The sequence below is a fragment of the Primulina eburnea genome, chromosome 12, assembly GCF_022965805.1.
Source record: "Primulina eburnea isolate SZY01 chromosome 12, ASM2296580v1, whole genome shotgun sequence".
In the NCBI taxonomy this organism is placed as follows: Eukaryota; Viridiplantae; Streptophyta; class Magnoliopsida; order Lamiales; family Gesneriaceae; genus Primulina; species Primulina eburnea.
The window spans coordinates 17,118,726-17,140,999 of NC_133112.1; the positions used below are offsets into that span (position 1 = coordinate 17,118,726).

At 38.0% G+C, this 22,274-nt stretch overlaps 1 protein-coding gene across 3 annotated transcripts in view; it reads right to left on the bottom strand.

The window, feature by feature from the left end:
- LOC140807681 (MAP3K epsilon protein kinase 1-like) overlaps positions 1 to 17,079 on the bottom strand; it is a 41,459-nt gene extending 24,380 nt beyond the window's left edge. Inside the window, exons 1-23 of one of the 3 annotated variants that reach the window (XM_073164632.1) lie at positions 16,902 to 17,079; positions 16,694 to 16,828; positions 16,460 to 16,480; positions 16,010 to 16,083; positions 15,836 to 15,926; positions 15,671 to 15,754; positions 15,271 to 15,372; positions 14,310 to 14,441; positions 13,958 to 14,029; positions 13,619 to 13,722; positions 6,746 to 6,830; positions 6,194 to 6,598; positions 4,863 to 5,186; positions 4,736 to 4,780; positions 4,213 to 4,392; positions 4,051 to 4,134; positions 3,114 to 3,205; positions 2,930 to 3,013; positions 2,125 to 2,702; positions 1,846 to 2,067; positions 1,320 to 1,708; positions 1,106 to 1,240; positions 210 to 616 (exon numbers count right to left, since the gene is read on the bottom strand). In XM_073164632.1, coding sequence (XP_073020733.1) covers positions 210 to 616; positions 1,106 to 1,240; positions 1,320 to 1,708; positions 1,846 to 2,067; positions 2,125 to 2,702; positions 2,930 to 3,013; positions 3,114 to 3,205; positions 4,051 to 4,134; positions 4,213 to 4,392; positions 4,736 to 4,780; positions 4,863 to 5,186; positions 6,194 to 6,598; positions 6,746 to 6,830; positions 13,619 to 13,722; positions 13,958 to 14,029; positions 14,310 to 14,441; positions 15,271 to 15,372; positions 15,671 to 15,754; positions 15,836 to 15,926; positions 16,010 to 16,083; positions 16,460 to 16,480; positions 16,694 to 16,828; positions 16,902 to 16,961 — 3,905 coding nt within the window. In that variant the 5' untranslated portion in view covers positions 16,962 to 17,079. Of the gene's footprint in view, positions 1 to 209; positions 617 to 1,105; positions 1,241 to 1,319; positions 1,709 to 1,845; positions 2,703 to 2,929; positions 3,014 to 3,113; positions 3,206 to 4,050; positions 4,135 to 4,212; positions 4,393 to 4,735; positions 4,781 to 4,862; positions 5,187 to 6,193; positions 6,599 to 6,745; positions 6,831 to 13,618; positions 13,723 to 13,957; positions 14,030 to 14,309; positions 14,442 to 15,270; positions 15,373 to 15,670; positions 15,764 to 15,835; positions 15,927 to 16,009; positions 16,084 to 16,459; positions 16,481 to 16,693; positions 16,829 to 16,901 lie in introns of those variants that run through there. The other 2 variants (XM_073164631.1, XM_073164633.1) reach the window with 2 other exon arrangements.
- Between the last annotated feature and the right edge of the window lie 5,195 nt (positions 17,080 to 22,274).

The following is a 22,274-nucleotide window of genomic DNA, read 5'->3' on the forward strand; positions in this document are numbered from 1 at the left end:
AAATGGTATTCATTACTATCTATTCTATAACCTGCTGCTATTTAAAGTAGGCTAAAACTAATTCTTACAAATCAGTTAAAAGAAAGAGAAGTGATCAATAATTTAATAAGCAGAGCCTGACAATAAAAACATAAATGAGATGCATGATGAGAAGTGCATATAAGAAATATAGAAGGTAAATAGAGAATGTTTGAAGTAGAAACCAGTACGTGATCATTTTCAAGAATGGTTCCAGCATGTGCAAGAAGTGCTGCTCCGGACAGCACTGGAAGAATTTGACTAGTTGCTGCACAGCATCCTTTTTGAGTAAAGCTTGTTCCACTTTCCTGTTTTCATTGTCATGGGCCAAGCATATGGCAATTGAATCTAAGGCAGTCACAGACCAGAGCTCGTCTTCAAGAAGGCTCAAGTACACATCCAATCCTCCATGAGCCCGTAATTGCTCCCTTGAATTCCGTGAAGCATGGGCCATATCACATAAAAGAGGTAACGCATACTGTTTCAAAGGCGAATCTATCATAATAAATTGCATTATATGTGGAATGATTCCATTTTCTGCCGCCTGCTCTTGTCTCCTCTTGTTAATTTTACAGAGGTTAAATAGTGCATTAAGTACCTTCAGCAAAAGGAAACTTGTTAGGTTACATATTCAGTTATGGATAATTGGCATATTCAATTTTAGGCAAGAGAACAAAATATAAATTGTATTTCAAACAAATTTCACATTGTTGACAGAATACGTTACGAATCTTATCTTTTAATAATAAATTAACCCGTCTAAGTAGACAGTCCAGGAATTGTATCTTCTATAAAAAAAAAAAAAAATCACTTTCTTCACGAGTAAGCATATCTCCTAAAGATGCATCTGCAGTTGTTCCTTGACTCAGTTTCTAATTCAATTACTACAACAAAAAAGTTGCTTATTGAGGAACCACCATGTTATTCAATAGCACGACACATGATGCTTAATTACTTCATATCAATCTTCAACAACATAAAAAGAAAAAAGTGCATCTTCCAAATAACAGCCCCGTTCCCCTTCATCGAAGTACTCTTGTTCTGATACTGAATTTTGCAAATTGTAAATAGAAGACAAAAATCTAACCTCGTGATGTATTTGTGACACAAGAGCGCCTTCATTGAGATCGAGGTTTGGGATTAAATATTTGATTGCCTCTGCTCGCTGAAGATGTTCCAAGCAGTGTGGATCGGTTGACAGATGATTAATACACTTCAACAACTAAAGTCACAAAATTAAGAGAAAATTAGACCGGATGGAAGATCAAGTGCAATTTTACAATCAGAGCCTTTCAAAGTACCTTTAGCAGAATTGGGGGTTCTATCTTATTGAACATCTGAAAAAGACGACTAAGCAAACTTTGGCTGCACATGTAAGATTTGACAGCAGTATCTGCTGTGGCAAACTCAAGTAGAAGGTCTGCCACCTTTTCAAGATATTCCCGGGCAACATCAACATTCCATGGAGATACCATATGAGAAAGTAACCCAGATGATGTAGCACTCCCTGGTCTAGCATTCAATACTCCAGAACCAGACAGCACACCAGATGCTGCATGGGATGCAAGGCCCAGAGTGGTAGCATTTCCTACATTAGATGATAAAGATCCTAACTTCTTATTTGCAGCTTTTGGCGAACTTCTTGGCAGTGAATCAGCATTAGAATTTTCCCTTCCACGTCCAGAAACCTCTGGCAAAAATTTAAAAAAAAAACCATATGGCTTTGGCGTTTAACTTCAAGATCAATAAAAGTAAGTAAAAATTCATGAAGAGAAAGGCATGGTAATAATATCAAATGTTTCAGAATGCAATTATCCTAATAATCACCTGCAAATTCAGCCATCAAAAAATCAAGTCCATTTGTCTTCTTGTCGTTAGATGCATGTAATAGCGGCAGTATGCTTTCGTGTTTCTCCATACCCGAGAGATGCCGCACATACTCTAGCTGACCTGAAAAGTGGCGAGATGGAGGTTCCTTGTCCAATAAACTCAAAAGGGGTCGAACATTTTCTTGCTGGTTAGCAGCGGTAACAGACAACCCATTAGATGCTGCTTCAAAAGATTTTGGGGCACTATCCGTGGACATTCTACTTACTGCATTTGCACCTCTTTGCAGCTTTACATCAACTTCAGCTCTGGAAGAGTCATTCTTCCACCGATCTACATTTTCCCGATCTCTTGAAATGGCTGGAAAGTGATCTCTCATTACAGGTGCAGACCCTCTTTCAGAATCTGGCACCTTAAAAGCACCTGAGGCCTCCATAGTAGCAATATTTGATCTAGGTTTCTCAATATCTGGAGCTAAAATTTTTGAATCAGGCGAATGCGATATTGAAGCTCGTGAAGGTTCTTGTGCTCCAATTTGTGATACATAATCTCCCTGCTTAACTTTAAAGTGATCAGGATGGTCGATCCCATGATATGGTGGATCCATCTGCACAAAGGAAGGATTGCTAGAATCCAGAGGACCAGATCTCGGTCTTGAAGCTAAACCATCTGGAGGAAGTCCACCTCCACTAGATATAGCAGCTAGACGTGTTGCCTCATTCAAACTATACAGAGTGTTAATAAGCCTGAGTAATATCCCGTTCTTTCCAGCTATACGACAGAAATCATTTCTAGAGGTGGACTTCTGAAGCTTGAAAACCTGCCACATACCATCAATAGCCATGTGAACCATTTCTCTGCATGTGAAGAAATAGGAATGTGTTAATGGGTAAACAGATAAAATACAACCCATTATGAGTATATATGGAACTTTTCAGAATCTGAGTCCCGTAATGTTTACTCGCTATTAGGGAGCCAGAGAGTCGGTGATTTTGGAATAAAATTATATTGACTAGGTATGTAAACATTTTTTAATTCCAAGCTTTCAAAATCTACAACACACACAAGGGCTTCCATTACAAACCTATATTTTGCATAATCGGCCTCCAAAAAGCCCACCAGGATGGGTATACCACGACAAGCAATAAACATCTTAAGCGTCAAAGAACTGGAGAAAACAAAGATTTTAGCATATGCTCAGAAGAAGGATTTTGGTGATAAAAGAAGGATTTTGGGGAAAATTCAACAAAGTAAATGAACAAACCAACCTCGATTGACATAGTTGCTGCAGAAAGTATGCTGCTTCCATGCGAACTTCTCGAGGACGATCAGGCACAGCAAAACCCATCACAACAGGAATCTAAAAAATAACCAATTGATAAGTAAGATTCACAAAAAATATTCTAATTCACTCAATTGATTTAGCTAATGAAGATATTTCACAGTATAATATTACTCTGTCACAGATATATATGTTATTTACGGTCAACAGATTAAAAATGCAACTATGCCTTTAAGTAATGAAATAGCTACATTGTTAAGCCTATTTAAAGCAGCGGAGCCGGAGAGTCAGCTTTTTTCCTGCAAAAATATGAGCTTGAAAATGAGTTTTTTTCCTGCAAAAAATGTTCTCTGCTTTTGCCAAGGTGGCAGCAAAATATGAGTTTGAAAATTAAGCGAATCGATTTTGAAGAAAACTTTGAGAACCTGACAGGATCGATACATTAAGGCTTAATTGTTAGTTACATCGGCAACTCCAGCATGTAAATTAGTTCATAATGGCGACTGCATTCACCTTCTGAATATGTGTGTTACATTGGTATAAAACTTGGTCAAAGACCCTACTTGCTTAATTAATTCAAGAGGAATTGATGCTTGCTTTGTTTTTCTCATATTTAGTCAACAGATGAAGTTGGGAGACTATGAGCAAAATAACCATTTTCCAACAAACGGCATGCATTTATCACAGTTTTGTGTGTAAAGATAAATTTCCTTGGAAAATTTGAATTACAAAATTTTCATGCTCTGTTGAACTTCCCCTTTTGGGGATGTTCAGTGCGTATAACACACACACGTTTGTCGTATTCCATAACCAACTTCCATTAACTTTTAACCACATCCATCTGTCTCTTCATTACACCATTTGTCTACATGATTCAAAACCCTAAGGGAGGCAGAGACTAACAAGGCATTCAAAATACTTACAAACCCAACTAGACACGCATTCTCCTGAAAATCAGTGTTGTCTTTGATTATTTGGTTCAGAACTTGAAGCACTGAACATATGACCTGAAATTTACAAAGGCATTATCAGCTGCATCTATCAGGGAATGGGAAAATGAACTCATTTTCTTGCACATCACATACACGAGGTCTGGGAACCTCTAGGAGTTCCATTAGAGGAAGAAAACCATGCTGCGTGATGAATACTATTTTCTGTTCAGGCCGTTGACGAAAAAAAGTGTTCAACTTCTGACAAACAGATACAATCACATCTTCTGGTTCATCTGGTCTCAATGATGACACTAGTTTGCTAAATTCAACAGCCTGCAACAAAGAAACATTATCGCATTCTACAAGCTAATCAGTTATGTACTTATTTTGGAAGAATAAAATATAGAAATAAAGGGATGATGCCACAATGTTGAATCACAATTCATAAATTAAATCCAATTTAATCAATCTGATCATTATCCACATATCTCAAGTCTGAAACACAATTACATGGATAAACATGAAAAAAGTCGGCAAATTAGTCAGCCAAATCCAACTGAAGCAATCATACCAAAATCCATAAGACAGACTTCCACTTTAGGAAGAAAAAAACCCATAGAGTAAACAAAAATGAGAAAATAACATGGAAACATCAAGCAATATTAATAACAAATACCTGAAGGTGAAAAAGATTTTCTGCAGGTAATTTATCTTCATATCCCTACAAAGCAAGTATGAATAAACAACATTTAGGCACTTATATCTGAAAACATAAGAAATCCAGTACAATATGTATGTTGTACCAGAGAATCAATGTCAATTACATCTTCCTTCAAAACACCCATCATTAGACGCAGTAGATCACCACCATTTTCCTGTGCTGATTCATTTTCCATTTGTTTTTGGGCAATTGTATCCCTTAACTTGGTGGCCAGATCATTCTTCCCACTGTCAGAGACTGCATAGCCTCGTTTAACATGTGATGAGGATGCAGACGTAGAGGCTTCAGCTCCCCGGTCCTCAAAGTTCTCTGATGGATGAAATAAGTCATCCAAAGAAGCATCACCAGGAGTGTCACTGAATCTACTCAGCTCATTTCCTCCTGAGATTACTGATGAGTTCTCAACCTTCACGGTCAGTAACCAACAGCCATCAATGTCAGGATATTAAATGATAGACTGATAGTACACATTAGCATAAAATTCCCGTCCAATAAAAAGATACAAAGTAACGATCCAACAGGGAGATGCAGTCTGTGAGTATTGTAGAAGATAAATGAACTGAATAAGAATATTTAGCAATTAAATGGATGAGGAACCCGGCAAAGTGAAATGGTGGATGAAGTAATTAAGCTATAATCAATGAAAAAACTAGTTACTCTTGTTCTTTCTAATAACTTAAAGGATCAGAATGACATAGATGATTTCAGTTTTTGGTCAATTCTGCATCATTTTTCTGGATTGCATCAGCTGGTGGGAAAACTTGGCACTCTAATTAAATTGCAGCACAGTAGCATATAAACCTTTAACTTTTAATACGTTGACTAATGCAATTTCAATGTAAACAAGCAAAAAATACTATAAATTATGGAAGCCAATGACTGCCACAAGGTAGGATAATATTTTCTACTTATGCTTTCCTGGGTTCACATGTATTGGAACTACACAAGCCACAGTGGCTCACTCACACATTTCTATTGGACATTGTAAGTAGAATCGTTATGTGCAATTGAACAACCATGGAACAAAAATTAAAACAACCTAATGCAGGTACAAGAATAACCAACATTCCTCAAAAAAAAAAAAAAGAATAACCAACATTTCAAATGACCAGATACACCGATGCATAACACAACTATAGATTTATGTCGTGAAGGCTCTGTTGAGAAATAAAATAAAGTGAGAGGTTTGATCAGTCATTATAATATTCCCCTCAAATAAAAGATTATTCATATGTCAAGACAGATTATTCCACCATCAGTAATATTGACTCAATATCCTAAAAAATGTCCTCAACATTCCATGTCAAGATAGACTTACATCAAAAGACTGACTCAATATCCTAAAAAATGTCCTTAAAATTCCATGTCAAGATAGACATACAGCAAAGAGAATCCATAAAAATATCAAATCACCTTCCGAGGACTATACTCTTGGCTCTTTTGGCCAAAATTTAGTGTGTCCTGCTCTGTATTGACCGAATTGACTTTTCCTTGAACACTTCTAGCAACTACTTTTTTCTTTGTCGACTCGAGCCGTTCAAATTCACCATTGATCAACATTTCAGGCTGGTGATCCAGGTTGGATTTCTTAAGTTCCCCAAAATCAGAAAGTGGTACCTCATGACTGTCTATCACACTATTTATACTGGGTTGTAACGGTGATTTCTCGTGAATAGCAAATGTGGGAACATAATCTGAAATCATATCTTCCTCCAGGCTATCTGCTCTTTCCTCAGAGTGAGGAACATTAGCTATATTGGTCCCAGAAGACATGCTGATTCCCGCACATTCAGATGATAGCAACCCTGTTTTGATTTCCTGAAATACCAAACGAGGTTCACAAAAGCATGGTAAAAAAAGTATCTCTCATGGAGTACAAACATGCAATGGAATATATATATAACACAATGCCCAGAAACAAAGAATGCCAGAAAAAAGGCAAGTTTCAAACAAATTTTACTTTACATTCTCAGCAGGAGATATTTCAGCATTATGACCTTGTTCACCTCTACCTAATTCAGTATGCCCAGATCCAACGTCCTCAATGGTTCTGCAAAATTTTTAGATTTGAAATGCATAAATATTGTACTATCCCACTAATAACATCTATTCTATCACCAAATACATTAAAGTTTAAAAATCAAAATTGGTACAAGTACTCAATTATTTTTTTTTTTTGATAAGAGACTAAATATTATTAATACTAAATGAAGTTTTACAAAGATGGCGGATAAGAAATCCGCATTTCGACTAAGTGCATATTATCATAAGCATTAAGCGCTTTCGATCATGCCCAAACATACTTCCATTCCCTACTTATATCAGAAATAGATAAATGCCTAAATTCCTTGACAGTTATTGTCCAGCTGACAACCGTGAACCTTATCTTTTCCCAGACCTCCTCTGTGCCGGCTGCTTTGTCTTGAAATATTCTTTTGTTTCTCTCCAGCCATATGGACCATAGCGTGCAGTGTATGACTAGAGGTAGGAATGTCATTAATCTTCTGTTAGTGAAATCTCCCAGCTCCATTATGATCAATTCCGCCGCATTCCTCGGAACTACCCACTGAAATCCCATGTGTAGCAACACTTTTGTCCAAATTTCTCTCGCAAAAGAGCAATGCACAAGCAAGTGGTCTTGGTTTTCTTCATGTTTCTGGCATAAGGCACACCAATTCGGACACAGCAAACATAATGGCCACCTTCTTTGGATGGAATCGCACGTGGGTAGTTTCCCCAGAGCAACAGTCCACGCGAAAACACGCACTTTCTGAGGGATCGGTACTTTCCAGATTCGGGTGAAACATGGGAAGTAAGGAAATGATATGATAGGGAAGAAAGAATTATAAAAAGATTGTACAGAGAAGAGTCCCGTGCTATCACCCAGCCATACCCTAAAATCCTCCACACCCCTCTCTAGTCTAGTCAAATGTAGGACCCCTAATAAGTTAGTTAATTCGCCCACTTCGACCTCATTCAAATTTCTCCTAAACCGAATATCCCAGTGTAATGTACTATTTGTTCCCTCAGAATGTGTGGCCAAAAAGCTGATAACCGATTTATGTGGACTAGTGCAAACCCTATAAAGAGAAGGAAATCTCTCGGCAAATGACTCTCCCCCCTCCCAAACATCTTCCCAGAATCGCAACATATTACCCTCTCTGATTACCGCCCTCACCAAAGGAATAAAAGTGGGGTAAATTCGAGAGATAAATTTCCACGGGCTCTTAAAAGTTGTTATCCTTGCCAACTCCTGCATCCCATCCATTCTGTTGCATACCATAAATGCTTATAATCACTTTCTTCCATAAAGCATCTCGTTCCAAGGATCCTCGCCACCACCACTTCCCCAACAAAGCTCTATTTCTGAACGCTATATTCCCCACACCCAATCCACCTCTGTCCTTAGGCATAGTAACCTGTTTCCAACCGACAATATGACAATGCGTCTCCCCATCTGCCCCATCCCACAAGAAATCCCTCATCAGCTTTTCCGTCATTCTTTCCACCCTTCTCGGCACTTTAAACAATGACATGTAATAAGAAGACAGCGAGCTGAACACTGATTGTATCAAAACCAATCTTCCACCTCTCGAAAGGTAGCTCTTTTTCCATGAAGCCAATTTCCTTGCCATTTTTGATAAAACCGGTTCCCAAAATTCAATCTTCGTCGGGTTACCACCCAAAGGAACCCCTAGGTACTGTATTGGCAAAATTTCTTTTTTACATCCAATCTCTTGTGCCAAAGCAGCAACTTCATCATCCGGATAGTTAATACCCATAACCATTGTTTTTTCCAAATTGATTTTCAAACCTGAATGAAGCCCGAATTGATTTAATATATCCACTAGTGCGTTCACATGCATCTTCGACTGGACCATAAATAAAGTATCATCCGCAAACTGTAAATGTGAGATCTCCACTTTCCTGCTCCCAACTTCGAGTCCTTTTACCTCATTCAATCCCTTTGCTTGTCAACCATTCTCCCCAAAACATCAACAACCAAATTAAACAAAAAGGGGGATAAAGGATCTCCCTGTCGAAGTCCACGTTCCCCCTTGAATTTTCCCCTCGGCCTTCCATTAATAAAGACCGAGAAAGACACACTCGAAACACATCCCCTAATCCACCTCCTCCATCTTCTCCCAAATCCCTTTCTATTCAAAACTAAATCAAGAAATCTCCAGTCAACATTGTCATACGCTTTTTCCAAGTCTACCTTGAGAATCCATCCTTTTTTCTTTTTCCTTCGGTAATCCTCTACCACCTCATTCGCAATTAGACAACAATCCAGAATCTGTCTCCCTTTAATAAAAGCACACTGTGTCTCCATTATAGTTCTAATCCAAGGCTTTTTTAAGTCTGGTAGTCAACACTTTCGACACGATCTTGTATAAACTCGTTATTAGACTGATCGGCCTGAAATCCGTAACTCTAATCGACTCTTGTTTCTTGGGGATGAGGCAAATATATGTTTCGTTTGTGATACCATTCACCACCCCACTCTCATGGAATTCCTCAAACACTCTCATCAAGTCTTCCTTAACTGTTTCCCAATTATGTTTGAAAAAAGCCATTGTGAAACCATCGGGGCCCGGTGCTTTCTCACCATCACAGTCAAACACTACTTTTCTAATCTCATCCTCTGAGAATAAATTCTCCAGTTCTTGTGCCTCCGTCGTCTCGATAGGACACCAATCAACTCCTTCGATCACCCCGCTCCTTATCCCTTCTGCTTTTCGGTAAAGATTCTTATAGAATCCAAGAATATGTTCCTCAATCTGCCTCTCCTCAGTGATCATAGTGCCATCCTCCATCATTATTCTTTCTATCGTGGACTTGTTCCTTCGGTTAGTCAAAAGTGAGTGGAAAAAACTTGAATTTTGATCACCTTCCTGTAACCATTTGATTTTCGATCTCTGTTGATCCATTCGATTTTTGAGTAATGACACTGTTTCTAATTCACACCTCACTTTCTTCCTCTCTTCGTGTAAGTCTGTCGACCACTGTTGATCGGACTCTAATTCATCCAGTCTCTTTATCCTCGAAGTCAATTCAGTCAACCTAACACCCACATCCCCAAACACCTCACGATTCCACTTCGTTGCCTCATTTTTTATTCCTTTCAACTTAAGCATGAACTTATACCCCTCCCATCCTTGACTTTCCTGATTACCCCACCACATCTTCACCAGATCTCTAAACGAGTGGTGCGAAAGCCAAGCATTCTCAAATCTGAACGGAGTTGGACCCCACCGCACCTTACTAGTGTCAAGTACCACCGGACAATGATCCGATGTTGTTCTTGGTAACACCTTCTGCCTATACGTTTGAAACATGTCCCTCCATCCCTCGGAGAAAAGATATCTGTCTAGTCGACAGCAAATTGGATCTGCCCTCAGATTTGACCATGTATACTTCGCTGAATAGGGTGGGTCGTGAAGGCCCAACTCCTCTATCAAGCTGTCGAAGCACATCATACTAGCATTCAGTGAGTTGCTATTAAGTTTTTCTCCTGAATTTCGGACGACGTTGAAGTCTCCTCCCAAGCACCAATTTGGCCCACAAATAGAACTTAAACCTGCTAGTTCATCCCACAACATTTCTCTTTCTCTCGGGCGTACCGGTCCATAGATAGCAGAAAACCACCAATTTTGATCTTCGCTCCCATTGATTTGAACTGAGACCGAATGATTCCCTATCAGATTGTCACTCACCACCACCACCCTTGGATCCCACATAACAAGTATCCCCCCCGAACTCCCAACTGATGGCAAGTAAATCCACTCAACAAATCTTGATTTCCACAAACTAGCCACAAATCTTCTGTCAATCAACTCTTTCTTAGTTTCCAATATAACCACCAAGTCCGGTTTTTCCTTGCGAATTACTGCCCTCACAAGATCTCTCCTTTTTGCCGCCCCTCCTCCTCTTATATTCCAGGTGCATATTTTCATAACAAAATTATAGCACCCCTTGTTGTTGTTGCTCTCTCATAATTTAATCCCCACTTCAACCTGCCTAACTCTCTTTTTAAACTTCATGTTGACTTCTTCTCCTCATCCCCACAACTTCCCTCTTTATCTCTTACTCCACTTTGATCCATAATACCAGTTTTTTGTTGTGTAGTAGCCCGTGATGATTTATCTCTCTCGTTACCCGACAATTCCAAGTCAATTCCTGCCCCCCCTCCCCCCACCCCACCTAATTCACCACTAGACAACCCCAAGACTGTGGCAGAAGGATGTAATAAACAATGAAGTGAAATAGAATGGTTCAAGGAAGGATTTGGATTACCAGTCAGTACCTTTCCTACATTGGGTGACTCGTTAACGCGTGGAATTTGCTCATTGTTAATCGTGTTTTCCTTCGACGGTGAGAAAAGTCCCTGCAGCAATGTTTCCTCCTCCACACCTTTAACTGATGCCTCTTTTTTGAATGAGACATGACTGTCGGAGTCCGAGAAATAACACTCCTTCTGCTGCAGATCGTCATCGAACTCATTACTGTCATCCGCTTCAATGTCATGTAGTTCATGATCCTCCAGCGTACGGCCAACAGCATCTCCCAGGAAATCTTCAACACCTTTATCTTCGGTTATTATGTTCTTGTTTCCTTTTGTTCTTCTGATGTAAAACTTCTTGGAGGCCTGGTGTTCTGATAAGTTTTCTGTATTTCCTCCCAAATTGGTCTGCATTTCGTCTTCCTTCTCATTCATCGAGTGAATCGGTGACTGTCTGAATTGTTGAACATCTGTTGGTACTACTCTTCTCAATATCTTGGTTACTTTTCCTTCCAATGCCGCCCCGGAATTCTCGTTTCCTGTATTGGTTCTGTTGTTGTTACTTGTTACCAAAGGACTCCTCTCTGTACTTTCACTATGTACTCGCGTCTCCTCTTGTTGCCCATTATCTGATTGACTATCCTTACAGTATTTCCGGTGTTTTTCATGTTCTGAACGTTGCCGTTGCCCCATCCCGCAATCATCTTCTTGCCATTTATCAAAACCTGGGCGTAAGTTTGTCGCTCGTACTGCTCGTAGGCCTTTGAGTCGAAAGAATCTACACGGATTCTGATATCTAAGCTCCCCTCACCCACCTGCACCTTCATGTTATTGGTTATAAATCCTCCCGCAGTGCCCTTCACCTTTATCTTTGCTGATTCCAAGTCGTTAAAATGCAACGTATCCTTGCTGATCTCCAGCAATCCCCCACAACGATCCCCGATCATTGTGAATGTTTCCCTGGACCATAAATGCCATGGCATCCCATAAATGCTCAGCCAACTATTGCAACACCTGTCGACCGAGTCATTGTTGTTAATGTCGGGCCTCCATTCCTCGAATGTCAAGGAGAAACCCCCGTCGAAGAATCCTCGTTGGAGCTTCAAGAAATATGAATATTCATCCGCACCTGATGGCCACCACACTGCTTTGTTTGCTTGGAAAGGAAATAAGTCTGGTAATTTGCTTGCAGGCTTTACCAGGACCTTTTGAATCTGCTCCCAAGTAATATTAGCTCTATTCCTTGTAACAATGAGTGCCTCGTGCCACAGTAGATTTTTTACCTTGACAACTTCTTCCTTATCTGTTATTGGTCCCTTTGTACCATCATATCGTCGTGGTTTATCTTCTTTCTCCACTATAATTCTTCGGATGATTTTGTGATCTTGATGTCTATTCGTTTGACGGTTCTTGCTGATATCGATTCCTGATAGCAATCTGTCCAAAGCTTCTGAAATTTTCTTCCATCCCACTGCTTTGAATCCGCTCGGCACTATTGTAATTTGTTTTCTTCCCCTTGCATCGAACTTATGAACTTCAACAAAGCTTCCTCGTTTGTTACTGATTCGCTGTGCTGTGAAGATTGCATTCGTTCCCCTATATCTCTGGAATTCCACTCTCGAGTACGTGTTGTTACTGAACTCCTTTAGTTTCGAACTTAACCATCTAGCCTCGCCACGTTCAAAGTCCATCATGTAGTTAGATCTCCTAGTGCTTTCGGCCCACCAAACGGATTTACCCCTATTTCCCAGTCTCAGTGTAAACATTTTGTGTTCCAGCTTAATAACCTCATCCTTCGCTACCGACCCATAGGTCAGGTTCCTTCTGTGCGGTGCAATCATTCTTCTGGTATCCAAAATCAACGGTGCGAACGTCTAAACCTTGAAATTGAAAGTCGCCGGCGGCCGGCTACCGGCGCCGGTTGTTCCGAAAGTAGCCGATCAACAATGCTCAGTTTTTGGACGAGATGATTGAGCAACAGTTTAACTCGTAAACTCGGATGCTGAAGGAGGGAGAAAACATTTCAAAATTTTCTCTCTCTAGGGCAACGCACCGAAAATTTTAAATATTACCAAAAATGTACAAGTACTCAATTATGTTTTGTTCACAAGAACAATAAGTATATAAAGGGAACACGTGGGAGACCAAATCCAGTACAACATCCAGTGAAAAGTGGATAATTATTTTCTGATTTTGGCTGGATCCAAGTAAGTTTCTTAAATTTGTATCTCCAGCATGGATCCATTGTCTAATAACACAATACTTTGAAGTTGAAAATATTTTTTTTTTTGATAAGAAACAAATTTTATTAATTTAGGGATTAGTTACATCATATGTGCGGATGAGTAATCCGCAACATTCCTACATTAAAACATAGTTTTGAACCTTTGTAATCGTACAAAACACAAAACTCAAGACCAAAATCAAAATCAAAATCAAAATTCAAAATCAAAATCAAAACTACTAAAAAGTACCAGCAACTGTAAAACAACGCAAAAGATATTTTCGTTGTGTGAGTGTGGGAAAAGCAAGGGAGAAAATCACTACTAATATACCTCAATGTTTCACTATGACGTAGAGAGGTCTGCAGGGCACGCCTTGAATTTGGTATCCAAGGGTGTGAGAGTAATGTCTTTGCGTCTGGCCTCTGTCTAGCATCCTGAAATATCACATTAAAAATTAAAGGCAACATAAATATATACATATCATAAAATGTCAATGCCGTAGTAATAAATTAGCCAGGCACTATCAGAAAGTTATTTTCAAATATTCTCTCAGAAATTTGGAACCAAGTTGGGTTGATCACACCAACCAAACACCATCATTACACATAAACTGTTAAATATAACAAAAAAAGGCATGCAAACAGAAATCAAGCATATCTTCCAGCCGACCTTCTTAAAGCACTGACGTAGGAAATCGGTAATATCTGCAGATAGACCATCCGGAATTGGGGGATGCTCGTCCTGGGAAAGAACAAATAAAGTATCTAATACAGAGAAGCAATTATAACAATAAGCGCACCAGTTTGTTTTATTGCACAAAGAATGGATATCGCCTGTACAGCGTGTTAATTGGTTAAAACTTAAAAGTACAAGTAGTCTTAAATTTTTTATAGTTAGCACAGGGTGAAATGTCATATTATAAATTGAAAGGGCTGTAAAACAATATAATTCTCACGAGGAGCAGCAATAACGATGGAGGAAATGCAGATTAGAATTATGATAACCCAGACCTGATTTCTACCTGCACAATCCTAAATAGGGCGGGCATAGGCTGAAGATCATAATATGGCGGTACACATGTGAGAAGCTCAATGACAGTGCAGCCGACACTCCAAATGTCAGAAGCAGCACAAACTCCTGACATTTCAATGACCTGTGATGGTGAACATCAATATGACAGCAAAATTACCTAAAGGACGCAGTACACTTCATGCCTCTCAGGAGTAATCACTGATAAATGTAGCACTGTAACTAAAGTGTATCATGCATTGTGTCGAACTAAATTAATAGTATGCTACTATGATCCCATTAGAAAGTGTGGAAATAAGCATTGGCATTAACATGAAACAAAGTAATGATATACAGGGAAGAATCGCAGTTTTATCCACCCAGGATCATGGAGGAATCTTGAATTGACTTGTGTAAAATAAACCAAGTACATGACTACAAAACTTGATTATGTTATTCATCCTTTACAATTTAATAATGGTGGGTGTTTGAATAAGTTTGAGCATCAAATACTAATGACTAACCACTAATGGCTGAAATACATTTTGATATCCCAAAAAGAGCATGAGATGCTGCAATTGGTAAATAATTTTAGCAATTCACGACATAAGAATATTCAATTATTTCTAACCTCTAAAGCATAGCAAAGTTTGATGCAGTGTTCAAGAACAAACCTTCATATATATTTGTTTTCCAAACAGAGAAAAAAAACCATTGCATTTCATTTAAGCTGCTGCACCTCGTGTGGAGCCATTGGACTCACCACTGTCCATATAGTATTTCCAATAAGACAATAGATTATGCATTATCTCGTGAACTTACTAGCTAACAAGCTCGTAGTGTTGTAACAGAGGTAATTTACACAAGTATCGAAGGAGTAAAACTATGTATTACACAACAATGCACATAAGAAACTTCAACATGATTAAAAAAAACTTAGACTCAAATGGAGGAAGTGGATCAGAGAGATGTACCTCAGGGGCCATCCAATACGGTGTCCCAACAACTGAATGAGTATTAAGATCTGCTTCATTTAGTTTGGTTGCCACCCCAAAATCTGCAAGTTTCACAAGACCCTGAAAATTTAAGTTAGCAAAAGAAGTACCATCCAAAAAGTTGGAACAATTTGCCCAAATAAATCAAGGGAAAAGTATAGATGCACACAGAATACGAAGGCACCTAAAAGTGAAGCTGTTCGATCAATTGTCAAACTCAATTCCCTATATTTCCCACAAAATGCAGTAAATAATCAAGCTAATTCTACTGGAACGGATCACAACAATTTTAGAAAAAAAACAACGGCAGATGCCGCAGATCGCAAATCCTAAATCAGAAGATATCAACAAGATAGCAAAAATAAAAATAAGAGGATACCTCTTTTGTTGTTAATATGTTAGCTCCCTTGATATCCCGATGAATTACTCCTTGTTCATGCAGATATACCAGGCCTTCCAATACCTGACCGTGTCACACCACAATATATTTGAAACCTGAATCAACAAACAGAAAAAAATAATAGAAATAAATCAGTTCTAAAACCTGAGCTATGTATACAGCCACCAAAGACTCTGGGAAAGGCCCAAATTTATTCGGCTTTATGATGTTTGCAAGCGAACCATTCTCCACATACCTTCAAAAAAGAAAGAAATTATTTTCCAGTCTGTCGAATGGTTGCAAGCTGGAGAGCACTGATAAGATTAAATGCTAACATACTCTAATATTATGTGAAGGTGAGTCTTTGTCTTCAATGACCCAAGATATTTCACAATATTCTTATGATTCAGATTCTGCAAGAGATAGGACCACGCAGCAATTAGTTATTTAGTTTACAAGTATAAACCAAAATATATTATATTTGCAGTCCAGCAGCATCACAACAGCAGTCTGAAACCTAAGTTGGTGGTAGAGCTATCAGACAGGTGCTAAAGTTCATTTGTCAATGAGATTATTAGCTATTGCAGGCGGGAACGTCAAAACAACTAGGACACCCAGAGACACTAACAATTGTGGCGGAAAAGCATTAGAGACCGGGTTTAATCTAATTTCTTTGGTAAATGTAATAAGCAGCCAGAGTTACAGGGCAGTACCGAATGGCTACACAGGTGCAGTCGAAGCTGTGCTTAAAGAAACTTCAAATATTAGCACTTAAGAACAAAATTTTACCTTGAGAAGATCAATCTCTTGCTGTTGAGTCACATTTCCAATGCCGGCACCCAAAACAAACAGAAACCAAAGAATGAGATAGTGCGCCGAAATTTAGAAGAAACATGATCACAAGATAAACCGAGGTTGAATCAACTATAATTCAAACAGAAAAATAAAATAAAAAACTCAATAATAATAATCATGATAATAAACAGCGATTAAAATGCTTTTAAAACACGAAATTCAGCAGACCATAATGGTGTTCAGATCCTCTTGAGCAATGTTCTCGAGAGAGACTTGCTTGATAGCAACGAAATCACCATTCTCCAGATCCAAACCCTTGTACACTCTCCCATACGCCCCTTTTCCAATCTCATCTCCAAGCATCTGTACAAAATCATCGTATTTCACTTATTCCTGCACATAAATGGAAAAAATTAAGGGGAAGATGTGTACGTACGTATTTGTTGTCTAGGGTTTTGGATTTGTGGAAAGCGGATGTCGTCATTTGCCGAGACATGGCTGTTTCTTCCTCTGAACACTAGTTTACTTCCATCTATCAATATAGCGGCAGCTGGTCGGCGGTCTGATACTCCGGAGTTCGTCCGAGGAAATGGAGCAGAGAATCTTTTATTGATTATTATATTATTATTATTTATTAAGCTCATCGTATTAAAAATTATTAATTATTAAAATATTAAACACTGATTCTGTGTGGGAGCCAGCCTGTCAAAAATACCTTTTAAGATTTTTATTTATTTATATTATATTATATAAAAATCAAAGTGAATCTAATACGTGACGTTGTTGTACTAAAATTTTTCTTTAATGGCTTTTGTACACATGGAAGCTATTGGTTTCCGCCTATATATCATCTTCAACTCAAATTAAGTTAAGAAAAAAAGAAATTTAAATTCCAGAATAATAATGAATATAAGGTTCTTATTTGGAACTTTTACAAAACATAAAGGATTTATTAAAGATATATCAAAGAAATTAAACAACAGAGGATTTTACCGAGATCCCATAGAATCATAAATTCATAAAAATCCCTAAACGTCTTAAACGTCATTTCTCGACTAAGCAGGCTGAAGGGCTGCAACATGAATTTATTTTTCTTGGTTAAACTCGAACCTTGTTTTTACCATTTCCTGGTTCATCTTTTTACCTCATGTTCTAACGAAATTGTAACGTCTCGAAAATTTAAAAGTTCACGCAAACCACATGCATGCAATTATTAAATTACTTGTGTATTCCAATTAAAAGTTTTAATTGCATGAATTAATTATGTTGTGCATAATTGTATGTTTAAAATATATTTTTTTACATTGTTGCATTAAAATGTATTTCTAAAGATTATTCTAGTTGCGATCGAAGAACGGAGACCAAGGGCTGAAAAAAAATAGAAAATGTTTTTTTGTTAAATAATGATTTTAAATTATTTAAAATATGGTTGATGCTTTTTAGTATTTTTTTAAAAATAAAGGGGTTTTGAGGTGATCATATACGTCGGGACGTAAATTTTAGCGGTGTTGGTTTTTCAACTAAAATACGAGCTTTTGACAACCCGACTAATAAATTCACACATTTAATTAAACAAAAACCTTGTTGATATTTTATTAAATACTAATTAAAATTAATGGGTTTAATTTAAAGGCTTGATAGGCCTAAAAGTCCTTAAGGTTGATTAATTAATATTTAAAGTGGTAAATTTATTATAACCCTACACTTTGCACCAAGGAAAATCGGCCACTCACTTTCAAATTCTGAAAGCTCTCCCCCACCCCTCTCATACACACACGTCACACACACTCTCAAATTAGAAGATATTTTCGAAGGGTGCAAGCAAGAACAAGCCAAGGTTGTGTCTCGTTCTTCGTTGTCAACGGTTTTTCGTGCGTATATAACGCAAAGGCATGCCATACATCTCCTTTTCTCATCAATCATATCATATTATTGTTTGAATTATTGTATGCATGAATAACATGAAATATTTTTAATAATTTTCGGTATATTGCGTGTATACATGAAGAAACATGATTTTTGAACCCAATAATGTGTATATTGTTTGGTTAAGGGGCTACCGTGACATAAGGTAGGATAAAGTGTGGTTTACACATGTGTTAGAGTCACACACACTCACCCTAAACACCACAAAAAAAAAATCGACAGAAGCAAACCCATCACAGAAACATGAAACTTGTTGTCATGAGGGAAAGGGGTGCCGGTTTAGTACCCCACGGCTGGGCAAGGGCTGGCTTCTGTCTAGAGGCTAGCTAAGGTCGTGGGGGAGTCTAGGGGAGAGTCCTAGCCAGGCTAGTTGTGGGGACCCGGGCTCTAACTCAATTCTCTTTGAGATTAATTGGATCTTTACTAGAAAATGTGGGTCAAAATTTTGCTTTTAATATCATAAACAAATGTATATAAATCATACACAAGATCTATCTCAAATTTATTCCATTAAAAACATATACATATCTTGTTCCAACATTATCATACCAACTAGTGTTTTTAGTACAACTACATATCACATATACAATCACTAGTAATCTTCTATGCCCGAAATCCCCACGCTATCTTGATCTCTCATCCTCGTCAAGTTCTTCTGGACCCTTGTAATGCCCGAGATTTAATGACTGTAATCAGACGTTGATTAACTGTCAGAATTTTGATTAGCAAATATCACAGGAGCCAAATAAGACATGAGAGGTGAAGCCGGGCGTCGGTACATTAAAAGCTAAGATGTTGGGCAGAACATCTGGCGCCCGAGCGGTAGAAAAGAACCGCCCGAGCGCCAATGCACTATGGGATAATACCGCCCGAGCGCCAATGGATAATAAGCGTGGTCTCGGACAGAAGGCTTTGCGCCCGAGCAGGTACTTTCTTACCGCCCGAGCGCGAGTCATGCAGAACGGAAAGATGCCACTTGCCCTGATGCATGCGCGAGATATATATATATATATATATATATATATATATATATATATATATTATATATATATACACATACAAACGTTATTCAGAAATTGTAAGAAGAAAACCGAGGGAAGCTCTAGATTCTTACGCCTTTTTACTTCAATCCGCCCGTCTGATTTTGAATCCTAATACGGTATCGTGTTCCTATCAACGCAGACTACAACTGGACGTAAGTTTTGCTACGTTCTGACATGTTTTGAAATTATGATATTGTCAGAATTGAATAGGATTCGTATATGATGTTCTTGTCATGTTAGACATCATAGAATCAAAGTCAGATTGAGAAACAGACTGATTATGGAATTGTTATGATTTTCGGAGTCGATTTGATTGAGATTCGATATCAGATATGTATTGTTATTGAGATTATGACTGATATCGATATTGATTATGAGTTCTGGTATTATATCTGTGATGTTCGGATTGACGGGGTTATCGAGACTGTATTGTTATACCGTCGAAACATCAGTTAATTGATATTGATCAGATTCAGCAGTGATTTCGATTATATCGTTATATTGTCGATATGGATTAGATTGTATCTTGATTTGATATCGATCAGCGTATATTTCGATTTGAGTATTGATCAGAACATATATTGAATTGAGTTGTGTATTGATATTATACCTATTCAATTGTCATTATCAGATTGAGAATGGACCGAGATAGAGTCGGGACTTCTTCTTCTTCTTCTGAGCGAGAAGATAAAGGTATAAATTAATGTTGAGTTGGGATTGCACAACTCGAGTGAGGTTTGACTCGAGTTTCCCTAAATCACATACTTTACTTATTGCATTGATATTTTCATTGAGTTGATTGATATACTTGTTCTCTTGAATTATAGATGACAGGTGTTAGACGAGTAATCTTGTGACAGAAGTTCCTGATCGTGGTGGAATCACCACGGGAACATTGCACGATGTCTCAAGATAATGATATTAGCGATAGAGCTACAGTCCATGACGGATAGGTCAGGACACCGGATGTTTGGTTATATCGAGTAAATAGAATTGGAATATCTCTATTACGGAAATCGATATAGGAACACCATAATTGGTTATATCGGAATTCGATATAGGAACACCATATTTGGTTATATCGAGTAATAGGATCAGATTTCCTTCTATTACGGAATTCGATATAGGAACACCACATTTGGAAACCGGGATCCCTAGGCTAGGATTGAATCTAGTCTAAAACGTAGAGTCACGAGTTTGAGTGACATTTATATCGATTGATATTGATGGATGTTGAATTATGTTCCTGATATTGGTACATGCTTAGAATAGAATTTATTCTTGATATTGATTTATGTTCCTGATCAGGGTACATGTATAGAATATGATTTATTCTTGTTATGGATTTATATCATGATTTTGATATATGATATGATTTTTGATATATGCTTTTATATTGTTTATATGATGGCATGTATACATGATTTATACTGGGATATTTATATCTCACCGGAGTTATCCGGCTGTTGTCTTGTTTGTATGTATGCATGGCAACAGTTGGGCTAGGATCAGGGTCAAGAAGAGAACGAAGCTGGATTAGATAGCGTGGAGATCCGAGCTTTGAAGCAACTTAGGATTCAGCACTGACTTGTAGTTGAACCTAGTTGGATTATTGTAGATCATACAATAATTGTATGTTATGTTTAATATGTAATTTGAATTTATATACATTACGTTTCCGCTTTGCATTTTAGAAAAAAAAAATTTTAGACCATGTCTATACTAATTGATTAATTAGTCATAATTATGATTTAGAACGTGATTAACGTCCGGGTCCCCACAACAGGTGGTATCAGAGCATTAGGTTTCAGAACTGTAGGTCCTTGAACTATAGGTTTCTTAGCACTGAGATAGAGAAGAGTGAGCGGGGTAGAATGAGTTTTCTTTCCTTGCATGTGATTACTAGCATGTGATTGATTATAATGTGGAATTACATTGTGTATGCTAGCATGATACTATATTTTACTGCCTGGATTTATATATGGCATATGATTGAATATAATGTTGAAATTACATTGTATATGTTAAGATTTCAGTATGTTTTTACTGGATATTAAGCTACATGTTACCTGAATATCTGAGTTGATTTGGTAATATGTATTATTTGAAACTGGATCAGAACCAATTCTTGATCAGAGGTAAGCTGATCAGGATTGGGATTGAGACGGATTTGTCTCCTGTTACTACTAACATCTGTGATTATCAGATATTCCTCCTAGAAAGATTCCAGAAAGGGGTAGTACTTCGTCTGATCAGATAGATGTATCAGAAACTCAGATGGAAGTAAGCTGAGAGAGTTTCAGTTACTGCAGCCGCCAATTCTGAGTGGTATTGAGACATCTGAAGATTGTGAAAACTGGTTTGATGACATAGAAATCCTGTTTGATTTAGTTGATTGTACAGATGAACAGAGAGTTAAACTGGTATTCCATCAGTTACAAGAGGCCGCCAGGAGTTGGTGGATTACAACCAAAGGAATACTAGAACTGCGTGGTACTGTGATCACATGGGAAGTCTTTAAAGTTGAATTTTATCGAAGATTCTTCTCAGGATCGTACCGAGAGGACAAGAAAGTAGAATTTGAGAATTTAAGCCAAGGTCAACTGAATATTGAAGGGTATGTTGATAAATTCTCTACTCTACTGCGTTTTGTTCCTCATGTAGCTGTGAATGATGAAGCTGCAACGGCTCAGTTCATCAGAGGATTGAACTCGGAGATAGTTGCATTGATGAATATGCAGCGGCCGTACCATTTTGCTGATATCCTGAGTAGAGCGAAGAGAGCGGAGACGAGTCTGATTAGACAACTAAAAAGGTTGTGTGCGGTGCAACCCCAGACA